Consider the following 15,052-nt stretch of genomic DNA (forward strand, 5'->3'; position numbering starts at 1 on the left):
CACAGTAATTCTTTAAGTTTCAGGCAAAATAGGCAAAGTTTCCAAGAGAGTAACAAATGCAAAGTTTTAGTTGATTTATAGTTACCAGAGTCCAAAAGCAAGGTTTGTTCCTGACACGCAGAGTGTCAGTCCTGCATGGTTGTCAAAAGGGTGATGATAGCTCAGGGACATGGCCAGCATGTCCCCCTCCCAAGCTTCATGATTTTTGATTAGAACAGAGTCCATATTTATCTCTCCCATCTCATCAGGTTATGGCCATTCGCCCAATGAGATGTTGAGGACGCAATAAACTTGTACGATATTTGGCATGACACCTCTAGGCCTTTTGAAGTTAAGGATGCATTTGCATTTCTGCAGCAATGCAAAACATCTGGGCTCTTTCAAGCTCTTGAGATGTCAGGCTTCTAACAGGATTGTCACCAAAAGAACAGATAGCTGATTTACAATAGGAAGGCTTTGAAATGGAGGTGCTTTGAAGTGGAGGTGGCACCCCACACCTTTCCCCCCAAACTGAAGTGGCTTCCCACGGGAAATGGAAATTGTTTCCCATGGGAATGGTTTGTGAGAGAGCTGGTCATCAGCTCCCAGAGTCTGATATCAAGACATCGAAGACATAGAAGGCCGCAGTCTGAACCAGTGTTTGGTGATCAGAAGAAGAGCAAGGTTGCTTTTCTTTACACCTCCTTCCTGCCTTGACTCTCCAAGATGTCAGGGAATGCAGAACATGGAGTGAGGGAAACGAAATCTTTTATTGAAGAATACTGACTTATGAGTTTCATGAAAGAGTTTGGATGAACAGAGCGGGGACTCAAAGAGCAAGCCGCAGCAGGTCTGCTTGGAAGTAAGTGCCATGGTATTCTGTGGGGCTTACTCCCAGCAAAATGTCCTTAGAAATGCCACCTTACTACTATACAGAAGCAGTTATGGTGAAGACTATCTCCCCCCACACTCTCTGCCTTGTTTGGCAAAGCCTACATGGAAGCTCTGTAGGGAGAAAACAGGGAGGGCTTAACCACCGCGTAGCCTTTGATTTCATAATTAAGGGACCGCCAGTCCACCAAGTAGTTGGAAAGACGGCGGCCGTTGCCGACGAGAGCCAGTTCGTCCGAGGAAAGCACCCGATCCCACAAGCACACGTCTGTGATCTCCCCTACAAAGGATTGGTTGACGTCAAAGCCACCTCCGAAGGAATCCTGCTCCTGCCCCAGGACGATAGAAGCTTCAGACCCAATGGTGTAACCTTTCTTGACACCCTTGCGGGGCAAGTGATCCCCGTTCAACCAAAACTCCACGATTCCTGTGGCAGACTCCCAACTCACGCAAATGTGCTCCCACTGCGGTTTGGGGACCGGATTGTCTGCTATGCTGAAGGTCACGACCGATCCCCCCACGTACAAACTGTATTGGTTGGATTTGGGTTTGAAGACGAGCAGCTCATTGTCACTCTTCCTGGTGGCGTAAGAGAAAAGGCTGTAGGCACGGTTCAGGTCTGTGTAGGATCTGAGGCACACAGTGAAGCTGGTCAAAGATTGCTGGCGAGCGGCCCTCAAAACGACATGAGCCGTGTTGGATGCTTCTGGGAAAATCAAGGCCTTCCTTTCGAGGTCTGTAAAAGAGGCCAGAAAATAATTATCCCCCCCCCTTATTGAATAGCACAGTCAAGCTGGCTGGTTCTCAGAGGATCCCTGATTGGGTTTGAGAAGGATCCCTGATTGGCCGACACATGCAAGCAGGTGATTAGTTCATTTTTTTTTCAAATTTGTGTCCCGCCCTCCCCAGCATGCCTGCTCAGGGCGGGTAACATCATTAAAACATAACATGCCACCTGTAATCATATAAAACAATAAAAGCAGCAATAAAATCCTCAAACCCCATAACAGACCCCATATCAAAGATGGCGCACGAATACTAAACTGTGGGCACCATACAGGTGGCAGCCCTTCCAAACAATATTGTTTACTCATTCTGGAAGTGGGTGGGGGGAGGCCAGTAATGATGGTATCTGCGGCTGTCCTCAGTTGTAGGCCTGGTGGGAAAGCTCCGTCTCACAGGCCTGGAGGAACTCTAAGATCCTGCAGGGCCCTGATGTTTCTCGGCAGAGCATTCAACCAGGCTGGAGCCAGGGCCGAAAAAGCCCTGGCTCTACTCAAGGACAGCCAAGCGATCTTAGGGCCAGGAACCACCAGCAGATTTTCGTCAAACGATCTTAGTGTCCTTCAGGGGGTGTACCAGGAGAGGTGGCCACTTTGATCCAGTTCATAGAGGCGCAGTGTAAAACACTGTAAAACACTTCGCCTCTATCCGATCAAGGTGGCCATGTCACTCGTAGGGCTGTTGAATTTAAAAAAATTCGGTATAGTTCGGATTCGGCTGAATTCGGCCCGTTTAGATTCGGGATATGCCGAAGTCCTAACTCCCCCACTTCGGATCTGTGTAATTCGGCGGGGATTCAAAGTTCGGGGGGGAAATTCGGCCAAATAAAGCCATTAAAAACACAAGCGCGCCTTTCCGCGGCTCTGGGGGGGCATTTTTGGGGGTAGAGGTCCCAAACTTTCAGAGGAGCTTCAAATGACCCTTCTTGCCAGACCCCCCAAGTTTTGTAAAGATTGGGTCGGGGGGCTGAGATATGGGCCCCGAAAGGGGTCCCCCACCCTTAATGTGTCTCTGAGCAGAGCTTGCCGCCCACGCACAAAGCTCCCAGCCCCGACAAACAGCTGATGAGAGCAAGGGTGGGGCAGGTGCTAAGAACTTTGCAAAGCAACACAACTGCAGAGCAACACCTTTGCAAACATGCAAAGGGCGGGGCAGGTGTGAAGAATTTTGCAAAACAATACAACTGCAAAGCAACACAAGCACGCAATGCAACACCTTTGCAACAGTGCAAAGCAACACCTGACACCTGGGAGTTTGCATACCATGGAAAGGGACAGAGGCAGCTATGCATAATGAGCAGGAGGGGTGGAATTTCTCCTTTTGCATTGGACTTGGGACCAGGCAGACGCATTCTTTAAGTCACCATTTGAAAACCAGTTTTGAGCAAGCATCAAAAGAACCTAACTGATCTTATGAATGAGGAAAAACCTGAAGAATTAAAAATGAAGCCCCCCCTCAAACCAGGGAGAGAGAGACTGGAGGGGGAACACACACCCCAGGCAGAACCGGCAAAAGCCCCCTTTGGCTTCCCCCCCACCCACCCACAGAAACTGCTCCCTCCCCACACACACACAGACTCTGCTTTCCCCCCCCCCACACACACACACAGAAAAGAAAAATTATAGATTAAAGCCCCCAAAGGGGTCTTACTGTGGCTGTCTTCTGTTCCAGCAGGAGGGGCTGGGAGGCTGGGTAATCCAATATGATTCCATTTGTATCCAATATAAGATCCATATGTATGCATCTCTCGAGGGTGATCCATTCATCCCAATAGGGAAAAGGGGAAAGCCCATATCTCAGGGGCCCCTGACCCAATGTTTACAAAACTTGGGTGGTCTCTTAATAAGCCTTGTCTGAAGCTCCGCTGAAAGTTTGGGGTCGGCACACCCAAAAATGCGCCCCCTGCAGCCACGGAAAGAGAAAAGGGGGGAGCCGATATTTCAGCCCCCACTGAACCCATCTTTACAAAACTTGGGTGGTCTCTTAAGAGGGATTGTCTGAAGCTATGATAAAAGTTTGGGGGCTGCACCCCCCAAAAAAGCGCCCCCTGCAGCCACAAAAATGGAAAAGGGGGGAGAGGAAAAAGGGATGGAGCCCATATCTCGGGACCCCCTGACCCAATGTTTACAAAACGTGGGGGGTATCTTAAGAAGCCTTTTCTGATGCTCCCCTGAAAGTTTTGTGTCTGTACCCCAAAAAATGCGCCCCCTGCAGCCACGGAAAGGAGAGAAAGTGCACAAGCACCCCCGCACACACATACACGAGGATTTCCCTCTCTCTCTCTTTCCCCGGCCGAGCCGCACATCAGCTGATTCCTTCAGTACTCAATCCTGACTGATTGGCCAGAAGAAGACCCAGCTTGGCCACCGATTGGCCGGGGGAGGAGAATGCTGCTTACTGAAGGTTATGCTGCTTACTGACGGCCCCGAATTGGCCGAATTTATTCGTGAACTCCCGAACTTGCTGAATTCGGCTCCCCGGTTGCCCGCCAGTTTTGAGTTCGGTTCGTCCCAAACTAAAAACCGCCGAATCAAGGGAAATTCGGCTGATTTTCAGTTCGGGCCGAACCGAATCAACAGCCCTAGTCACTCGCTTGCGTGTGCCGGCCAATCAGGGATCCTTCATAATACAGCTGAATGTTCACAGGTGAATATCTTTCAGCTCCAAAAGGCAGCTTTGGCAGGGGGCCCAAAATGTTCACAGAAAGACCCCCACCAAGCTGTTTTCTCTTGTGCTTGTTGGCCTTCCGTGCAGATGTTCCAAATCCATTTTTGCTCACTATGACAGGTTTTGCTTTGTCACAATGTAGTCCCAGAAAATCAGGGATCACGCTGCACACAGGGCAGTGTCACACTGCTAAACAGCAGTTCCGGGTTTTTTGGGTTTTTTGCAAGACTAATGTTTTGTTTGCACAGCACAAAGATCAACGAGGATTGTGGTGTATGACAAACATAGCCAATTCCTAGGAAGGGTAGAGCTTCCCTTATTGCACCACCCACACCCTGGATGGACAGTGTCCTGCACACACCGTTCCAGTTACTTAGGCGACCACTTCAATGAGGAATCTAGCAACCCTACCTGAAACCCTGGACAGCAACTGCCTATCAGAGTAGATAACATTGAGCTTTTATGGCCTGCCTAGGGGCCCAGTCCTGCTGAGTGGGGCATAACCCTGATCGCAGGCACCTCTAAACTGTGGCCAATGACAGGGGGTCCCTTTATCATGGCCTTTGAAGAGGGCTATGGATAGGGTTGCCAGGTCCCTCTTTGCTACCAATGGGAGGTTTTGGGGCGGAGCCTGAGGAGGGTTGGGTTTGGGGAGGGGAGGGACTTTAATGCCATAGAGTCCAATGGCCAAAGCGGCCATTTTCTCCCGGTGAACTGATCTGTATCGGCTGGAGATACAGCCGACTTGAGAGACTTTTTTCTTGTATTTTCATTGTTCATTTTGTATGGTTCCTTATACTGTATTTGGTGTTGGGATGTCACATTTTACCATACAGGATCATCCTAGTGAGTATAGAAAGTTGTAGGAATAGCTATTAGTATATGTTTAGAGTGAGTAGTGTAATGTTGGTTATTTGGTGAATAGTTCAATAAATAGATATAGTAGCATTTGAGTATCATTGATAAGTTGAGCCAGCGTGCTGTTTGCTTGCTTGTAACATTGTTATTTCAGCATAGGTTTGTATTTAGTACCTGGAGGTTGGCAACCCTAGCTATGGAACCAGGGAGCCTTGTTTCAGCCAGTCGTGTGTCAAGACTGAAGTAGAAAGCTGAGGAGCACCATGGAGGGTTTTACCCCGAGTGCTACCACTGTCCTCTAGCCAAAGGCAGCAACTACAAGGAAGCCTGCCAGGAATCCTCTTAAAAACAACAGGCCACAGCAAACTACCTGGTACTACTTGGCTTAGGGTTGCCAACCTCCAGGTACTGCCTGGAGATCCCCTGCTATTACATCTGATCTCCAGCTGATAGAGATCAGTTCCCCTGGAAAAAGTGGCTGCTTTGGCAATTGGACTCTGTGTAGGGTTGCCAACCTCCAGGTACAAGACAAAACATAGAGAAAATCCTGCTTCATCAAGAAGCTAGGTTTTTTTTTTATTTGATACTGTGACACCGAAAGGACTAAACTCCTCAGCTGATTTATCTTGCTTTCTTTGAGGTTTGACTTTAACATGGCAAACATTGAGAGCCAGCGTGGTGTGGTGGTTAAGAGCGGTAGTTTGGAGCGGTGGAGTCTGATCTGGAGAACCGGGTTTGATTCCCCACTCCGCCACATGAGCGGCCGAGGCTAATCTGGTGAACTGGATTTGTTTCCCCACTCCTACACACAAAGCCATCTGGGTGACCTGGGCTAGTCACAGCTCTCTCAGCCTCACAGGGTGTCTGTTGTGGGGAGGGGAAAAGAAGGTGATTGATTCTTCCTTAAGTGGCAGAGAAAGTTGGCATATAAAAAACAACTCTTCTTCTTCTTCTTCTTCTTCTTCTTCTTCTACACTTGTGACTGATTAGCTCCATAATTTAGTGGTCCTAACCAAAGGGTTTGACTCAAAGCTCTCTTGCCCGATTATGGAAGGTCGCTAATGTGCTCCTCCGGAGCATAATAAGGTAAATATCTTGATGTATGTTTATATTATTTTTTTAATGTATGATATTAGTTTGGTATAGAGTTAAATAGTACGGTTGAACTATTTTGTATTGGTAGAATCATAAACCTGAAGAGTTATTATAAGCGGCTGGAAACAAGGATTTAATTCGAACCATCATCTGCAACAGCGCAACAGTGGTTGTTGTCTATTTCACTTTGGAATGTGACTGAAGAAATCTCATTTGAAATAGGAAAGGCCGGACTCCTATCTCACATCACAATTGAATTGCAACATAATTGAACTGGTATTGAATCTGTTGGTGGATCATACAGTGATAAGCCGTTTAAGCATCAAGCTGGATGAAAAATTTCTGACTGGCCCTTTAAGAACTACAAACGATGCTGGTATAAGACACTGAACGTGAAGAACCGAGCCGAAGTTCACATTGGAAATATTTTGTGGTTTATGTTAGATAGCTTTTTCATTGAATATTTATTAGTAATTTGTAACATTGCTGTAGTGTGCATCTCTTTGATATATTAAATATTGGGCTTGTTTTGGACCTATAGTATTCAAGATACTGTTTTGTATTGTGGCCATAGTTGCTGTTCGCTTTTGATAGTCTACATAAGTTTTAGCACTATTGCATTTTTTGTTAACCTCCAGGTACTAGCTGGAGATCTCCTGCTATTACAACTGATCTCCAGCCAATAGAGATCAGTTCACCTGGAGAAAATGGCCGCTTTGGCCATTGGACTCTATGGCATTGAAGTCCCTCCCCTCCCCAATCCCTGGCCTCCTCAGGCTCCACCCCCAAAACCTCCTGCCAGTGGTGAAGGGGGAACTGGCGACCCTAACTTGGCTGCTTTCTGGGACAGTTGACTTAGAATGTAGGTCTATCACTTTGGTGGACGGTGCATTGGGAAATGGTATTCTGAGCTCTTCTTCTCTGTGTGTAAAATGCCGTCAAGTCGCAGCTGGCTTATGGCAGTTGTCCAAAGGAGGTAGGGACTTTGAATGGGTTTACAGGAGAGAAGGAAAGGATGAGAAATGTTCCTCTAACTCCCCCATTTCCTTAGGCACACCCATAGCTCAGTTTCGTGCTTCTCCCACCCACCGTCATTGTCTGCTGGGGATTCTGCCCCCTTCCCCATCTTGTAGGACTGTACCATATCACAGGAACGTCCTGGAGCAGCATTTATTTGGTGCACAAGTGACCCCTAGTGGGCAGGTGTGATACTGCCATTTACATGGATATTGTATTTTTATGCTATTCCCTAACCTCATTACCATTACATTGAGGAGCCACCAGAATGAAGTTTCACCGTAACTGGCAGCCAGCAGAGGAGCCCTCCAAAGCGGCAGGGATCTGATCTCTAACTTTGGTCACTTCTAGAAGTTTGGTTCTCCGAAAGTGGTTGGAAAACTGTGGGAATTTTAAAAGTTGGGCACCCTTGTGTTTTTATAAAAATAACATTAAGATGCTGGAAAAGTAAAATAACTGATTATATTTGAAAAATGTTAATAATTTGGGACTAAAAATAATGTGTGGAGTGGTTTTCAGGCAGCATAATAGTTTGACTTTTGAAAGCCAGTGTGGTATAGTGGTTAAGAGTGGTGGTTTGGAGCAGTGGACTCTGATCTGAAGAATCGATTTTGATTCCCCACCCCTCCACATGAGCGGTGGAGGCAAATCTGATGAACCTGTGAACATATGAAGCTACCTTATGCTGAATCAGACCCTTGGCCCATCTAGGTCAATACTGTCTACTCAGATGGCTCTCCATGGTTTCAGGTTGAGCTCTTTTGTATCTCCTCCCACCTGGTCCTTTCAACTGGAGATGCTGGGGCTTGAACCTGGGACCTTCTGCATGCAAAGCCAATGCTCTGCCTCTAAGCCATGGGCCATTGTTTGGGCCTCTCTCCTCCCCATAGCAACCAGCGCTCAGAGGAAGCTAGGCATGGCTGGCTCTGTCATAAGGCAAGGGGAAGCAGTGGTCTCTGGGGCTCTGCCCTGCCACTACTGCCTTGCCCATGCCTCATACCTGCCCTCTGTCACCTGGCCTCACACCAGCACCTGATGACCACCCCCACCCAGGAACCAGAGCAGCAAGCTCTCCCTCCTGATTCCCTAGGGGCCAGTTCAGCAAGTCGCCAAAGGAACATGGTGAGGGGCCATGGCTCAGTAGTAGAGCATCTCCTTGGCATGCAGAAGGTCCCAGGTTCAATCCCTGGCTTCTCCACTTAAAAGGACCGGGCTGCTGGATTTTTGTGAAAAAAGACTTGCTTTTAGGGAGGGGCCATGGCTCAGTGGTACAGCCTCTGCTCGACATGCAGAAGGTCCCAGGTTCAATCCCCGGCATCTCCAGTTAAAGGGACTAGGCAAGTAGGTGATGTGAAAGACCCCTGCCTGAGACCCTGGAGAGCCGCTGCTGGTCTGAGTAGACAATACTGACTTTGATGGACCAAGGGATAAGGCAGCTTCATGTGTTCCAACATGGAGAGAAGAAACATCAGCAGCTCTGGTTCCCAGGTGATAGCAGGGATGGTGAGAGGCAGTGGGATGGGGGGATCAAGATTGGAGGACGATGAGAGGTGGGGGCAGCCAGGAGGGGCTCTTCGGGCAGTGTGTCCTTGTTAGGCAACCACTGCAGATGGGACCTGCATTCATGCGTGTTTATGACCCATCCCAAATTAAGCATTGTTTAGCCTTGTAGGGTTGCCGACTCCAGGTTGGGAAATTCCTGGAGGTTTAAGGGTGGAGCTTGAGGAGGGACCTCAGCAGGGTTTAATGCCATGGAGTCCACCCTCCAACGCAGCCATTTCCTCCAGGGGAATCGATCAGTTGATTGAACTGGAGACCAGTTAGAATCCCAGGAGATCACCAGGTCCCACCTGGAGGTTGGTAACCCTACGCTTATGAACATGGGAGAACTCATTCTTTGCTCTCATAATCAACGGGGCCCCAAAGTGCTTATATTTGGCTTAATTGTGTCCTTTGCATTTCTCAGCAAGATGAACCAGTTCAGAACGTGGTTGGGCAACACCAACAGATCAGCTTGAACCTTAAATTGGAAGGGAATGGAAATTTTGAAGCAGAGATTTCTCTGCAATTCAGGTTTTCACTCCTAAACATAAGCCTTTTATGCATGTCCGTTTCCCATGCCGCCGTGCCTCCAACAACTTTGGAGCTTTGTTTGGATTATGCATGCCGTTTCCAACCATCAGAAGTCGCCTAGATCTCCCCTAGATGTTTCCCCACGTTTTGCCCGCATTTGCAAATTCGAGATAAAGCAGGCCCCAGAAAACGCGGGGAAAACGCAGGGGGAGAGCGAGGCGACCTCCGACAGTCAGAAACGGCATGCATAATCAAAACAAAGACCCAAAGTTGTTGGAGACATGACAGCAAGAAAATCCATGCATAAAAGGCCATAATGTTAAGGAATTTGCACTGAATTTTTTTTTAAAAAAAAAATCCCCATCCCAGGCGGCTCAAAAATGAAAAATGACTTGATTCAGAGAAGCTACCCAAATACAGTCATACAATCTGCCATACAACGAGCTCGGGGGAAAACCAAGATCAGACCCTTTACAACACAATCCCAAGATGGCGCCCCCAAAACTTACCTGTGTACTGCAATACACATCGGTATTGCCAATTATCAGGCGTATTCTATTCAAACTTGGTGCACTTGGTGCAACTTGGTGCACTTGGTGCAACAATTACCGGGCTGTGCCCAACGACCACGAATTGCGTACATACCCACCAGGTCCATTAAAGATGTTTTGGTCAACAAAAATATTAAAACACATAACAGAGCTACTCTCCCATGTGGAAACTTTAGATGTGGGACATGCCAACATTGCAAATACATGTTACCTGTATGAGAAATTACCAATCCTGTGCACTTCGTTTGCTCCTATTCCTCAACCCAGCACCTACCTTCCAGGGCCAGAGACCCCAACGAGCCCACAAGGACGAGGAGAAAGGTGTGTAGGATCCCCATGAGGGCTGAATTCAGAAAGCACAGGAAGGAAGGACCAAAGGGCCTCTGCTGGATCTCGGCTGCTTTCCTGGATGAACCTGATCTCCAGCTGTGAGAGCTCTGCAACGCCTCTGCACAATTTATTCTTCAGTCAAGAAGGACGGGAGGAGGGTTTCCCAGAAGCCCACCCCCAGGGAAATTCCCCAGGAAATCATTGACAATGCTCTTCATGCTCCCCAAGTGGTATCAGTTGCCAGCTGGTTATTTTTTTTAACTCCTTGCAGCACACACACACACAAATCTCTCTTCACCTTTCGACTTCCAGAATTCTTCCAGGCCATTTTCTTGATTAAGAAATGCATACCCACAGGCATTTCGCAGATGAAAATGGGGACAGGATCATGATTCCCTGGTTTTCTGTCACATGTGTCCTCCTCAGGGGAGGGGCTGCAGCTCTGTGGTAAAGCATCTGTTTGGCATGGGGGAGGTCCCGGGTTCAATTCCTGGCATCGCAGAGAGCCAGCGTGGTGTAGTAGTTAAGACTGATGGTTTGGAGCGGTGGAGTCTGATCAGGAGAACTGGGTTTGATTCCCCACTCCTCCGCATGAAGCCAGCTGGGTGACCTTGGGCTAGTCGCAGTTCTCTCAGAGCTCTCTCAGCCCCATCTACCTCACAGGGGAGGGGAAGGGAAGGTGGGGAGGGGAAGGGGAGGTGATTGTAAACTGGTTTGAGTCTCCCTTAAGTGGTAGAGGAAGTTGGCATATAAAAACCAACTCTTCTGCTTCATCATCTCTAGTTACCTTTAATTGTGGGATTATTTGACCTAAGGTCTCAAGTCAGGCCATGCTAATAATAATAATAATAATAATAATAATAATAATAATAATAATAATAATAATAATAATAATAATAATAATAATAATAAATAGTAGTAGTAGTAGCAGCAGCAGCAGTATATATCTATTTCTATGTATATGAAATTCTACTTTAGTTCTAAATTAGAGACTAATCCTATAAATTTTCTTAACCCCATCATAAAATGTTCATCTTTTCCTTCCACGTAATCACCACCGAGAAGAATTTTGCCATGGCTAAAGTAATCCTTGGATCCTCATCCTTTAATAAAAAGGGCATCATCTTAGTTCTATCAACAGATCCTAAATTCCTCAGGACTGGATACATTCATTTCACTCTATATAGCTCATACCCTGGGTAAAACAAGATCATACGATCCAGTGTCTCATGCTCACTCCATCCACGTCCGCAATATCTGTCCTGGGATGTGATAGTCATATGGGCTGAATGGCAGATTGGGGGCACATTCATCCTGGCGAGAAAAAAGGCTCGGCTATAGGCAGGAATTATTCGAAATTTCAAATGGGCTAGCATGGCGGGTAGAGGTTGGAGACCAACTGAAAATAATGAATAAACTCTGCATGCTGCGGTCTGCGGAGGATGTGCTTATCCTACCTAACTCTACGATTCTCTTTTTCAGGAGGGAGATCGCAGCAGCTTTACCCAACTCCTGCAGGGTTTCCATTTCTATTCCTAACATTCTTGTTTTTTACTCAATTACAAGGAACCATCCACTCCCATAATGGCCTTGCTTTGGTGTGGCTAATAGCCCCAAAGTCGTCTATAGAAAAGAGAACCCTTCATTCTCGTATTCATAGCTTGCAGCTGGCATCTCCTGTTAAGGATCAGGTTGTAGGTGATGAGAACGATTCCCATCTGAGACCCTGGAGAGCTGCTGCCCGCCTGAGTAGACAATACTGACCTTGATGGACCAAGGGTCTGGTTCAGTGGAAGGCAGCTTCATGTGTTTCAGAAAGCAGACCTCTCAGGGCAACATACATAGCTCTCCCCTCCGTCGTCTCCTCTCAATAACCCTGTCAAGCAGATAGATCACGATGGGTAGCCGTGTTTGTCTGTAGCAGTTGAAAAGAGCAGGACTCCAGTAGCACCTTAGAATCACAGAGTTGGGAAGGGGCCATAGAGGCCATCTAGTCCAACCCCCTGCTCAATGCAGGATCAGTCAGTCCCTGACATGTGCTTGTCCAGCCTCTGCTTGAAAGCTGCCAGTGAGGGGGAGCTCACCACCTCCCTCGGTAGCTGATTCCACTGTTGAACGACTCTTACTGTAAAAAGAAAATTCCTAATATCCAGCCGGTACCTTTCCGCCTGCAATTTAAACCCATTCTTGCGAGTCTTATCCTCTGCTGCCGACAGGAACAGCTCTCTGCCCTCCTCTTAAATGACAGCCCTTCAAATCCTTCAAGAGAGCAATAATGTCCCCCCTCAGCCTCCTCCGGACTAAACAGTCCCAAGTCTCCCAGCCTTTCCTCGTAAGACTTGGTTTCCAGGCCCCTGATCATCTTCGTCGCTCTCCTCTGCACCCGCTCTATTCTGTCCACATCTTTTTTGAAGTGAGGCCTCTAGAACTGCACACGGTACTCCAGGTGCGGCCTGACCAATGCAGCATACAGCGGAACTATGACATCTTGCGATTTTGGGTGTTATGCCTCTATTTTTTGTTTTTGTTTTGAAGATTTTTTATTATTTTTAATAATATCAAAACAATATGTATTATATTTATTTTAAAATATATTAACATTACTAATTTAATCAATAACAAAAAAAAGAGAAAAAAAAATTTTGACTTCCCCACCATCCTCCTCTATCCGTTTACACTCCTAGTACTTCCCTTTGCATATATTTTCTAATTTAAATCATTCTTTATCCTAGGATTATATCATATACTTCAACTTTTAAAAACTAATAATAACACGCTTATATAAACCTGTACATTCAAATTAATTCAAATCCTTGGATATTTGCTAAGTTAAATTCATTTCCACAGTACATTCTCCATGCCTCCCATTCCCCCACAAATCCCCCGTTGTCCTTTTGATTTATTAATGCTGTCAATTTAGCCATTTTATTTATCCAGTCCATCTTGTCCGGTACTTCAGACATTTTCCATTTTGCTGCATACACCAATCTTGCTGCTGTGGTGGCATATACTAAAAAAGATCTCTGAGTTATTATAGTATCTGGTACAATACTTAGCAACATCATTTTCGGTGTTTTAGGGATGTTATGCTGTAAAATCAATCTAAGTTCGTTATAGATCATATCCCAAAAGTTTTTTGCTTTTTCACATGTCCACCAAATATGGTGGAAGGAACCAACTTCACTTTGACATTTCCAACATTTTGACGACATAGTTCCATACATTTTTGCTAATTTTTTTGGAGTCAAATACTATCAATATATCATCTTATAAATGTTTCCCCTTAATGATTGTGAAAGCAAAAGCTTCATATCCTTAGACCACAACTTTTCCCATCTATTCAATGGTATATTATGCCCTAATGTCTGTGCCCATGTTATCAACGTAGGTTTAATTTGATCTTGTTCTGTATAAATCATCAATAGTATTTTATACATCTTGGAAATTAAATGGTCATCTGTATGTAATAATGTCCGTTGCAATAGTGATTTATCTTTTGTAAAACCTATTTTCATGTCTTGAGCAAATACCGATTTTATTTGATAATATTGAAGCCAAATCAAATGATCCTTCAGTTCTTCATATTCTTTTAGGGCTACTCGATTACCGTCCCATAACAAAATATCCTGATAAGTTATAAAGGAGGAAGGTCGTAGTGGTCGCAATGTTAACATTTCTTGTGTCGAAATCCATAAAGGTGTTCTAGTCTCCAAAAGGTGCTTGTATCTTAACCATATTTTTATAATAGAAGATTTAACAATATGATGTTGGAAAGTTGAGTGATTCTTAAGTTTATCATGCCTCTGTTGATGCACCCCAATATCGCATTAGCAATTAACACAATTTTTGGTGATGCACCCCAATATCGCAATTTTTGGTGATGCACCCCAATATCACCCCAATTAACACAATTTCTGGAAGGGTTTGAGCTGTCATGAATCACAGCTGTATCTGAAGAAGTGAGCTGTGACTCACGGAAGCTCATGCCCTGCCAGAAATGTTGTTAGTCTTTTAGGTGCTACTGGGCTCTTGCTCTCTTCTACTCCTGTAAAGCAGGTTAGATTGAAAAAGGAGAACTGGCCCAGGGTCACTCAGAGAATTTCGTGGCTGAGTGGAGATCTGAACTCAGTCTTCCGGATCCTAACCCACCCTTCCACCCCCTATACCACACATATCCTACATCATATGAAGAACCACTTCATGAAGTCAATGAACCCTGGGCGGTATATTGGAGAAGTTAGCCTGGATCACTTGTCATCAATACCAGAACAGACCAAACCGTTGCCAATGTAAACAAACGAATACATAGCCCATTTTGGTAACCTGGTACAATGAATGTATTGTGTGCCAGGGGTCAAGGGAGATCAAATAAGGAAAGGGCCTGTACAGTATGTACTCCTCGCCCAGAAGAACATTGCACAAGGGTGGTGAAATTTCTTGATTTCCAGCAAGTGAGATCTGGGAACAAACATTAAGCTTGTAAAAAAAATATATCAAAGAGATTGTGTTTCGTCTTTGTATTCACCACCTTCACCTGCGAGGGTCAAGAGTACAATCTGGAGAGGTTTGCAAGCTCAGCCAACAAGGAAGACTTCTGGATGACCTGACTAATGGCCGTTGACAGTATAAGCATTGCAAAAACTTCAAACATGAAACCCACCTTTTGTTCCATACAGCAAGATAAAGGTGAAGGTTCTGGTCAGAAAGTATAACCTGGTATAACCATTGGATCATAGTTCAAAACCAAACATGAAACCCACCTGAGAACCAGCATGGTGTAGTGGTTAAGAGCAGTGGACTCTAATCTA

At 45.9% G+C, this 15,052-nt stretch overlaps 1 protein-coding gene across 1 annotated transcript; it reads right to left on the reverse strand.

The window, feature by feature from the left end:
• Window positions 1–971: 971 nt before the first annotated feature.
• Window positions 972–10,263, reverse strand: LOC130480860 (serum amyloid P-component-like). Its single transcript, XM_056853483.1, has 2 exons — window positions 10,189–10,263; window positions 972–1,606 (listed from the first exon to the last, which is right to left on the reverse strand). The coding sequence occupies exons 1-2, from the start codon at window positions 10,250–10,252 to the stop codon at window positions 972–974; spliced, it is 699 nt and encodes a 232-aa protein (XP_056709461.1). The 5' UTR covers window positions 10,253–10,263.
• Window positions 10,264–15,052: the final 4,789 nt, after the last annotated feature.

Source organism: Euleptes europaea, chromosome 7 (genome assembly GCF_029931775.1).
Source record: "Euleptes europaea isolate rEulEur1 chromosome 7, rEulEur1.hap1, whole genome shotgun sequence".
NCBI classification, from domain to species: Eukaryota; Metazoa; Chordata; class Lepidosauria; order Squamata; family Sphaerodactylidae; genus Euleptes; species Euleptes europaea.

What these genes read in the sequence shown, in the direction of transcription:
- LOC130480860 (XM_056853483.1), bottom strand. Translation starts at nt 10,252, where the DNA reads ATGGGGATCCTACACACCTTTCTCCTCGTCCTTGTGGGCTCGTTGGGG. An exon ending in GGGGTCTCTGGCCCTGGAAG is followed by an intron (nt 1,607 to 10,188) that starts GTAGGTGCTGGG and finishes CCTCTTTTACAG; the next exon opens with ACCTCGAAAGGAAGGCCTTG.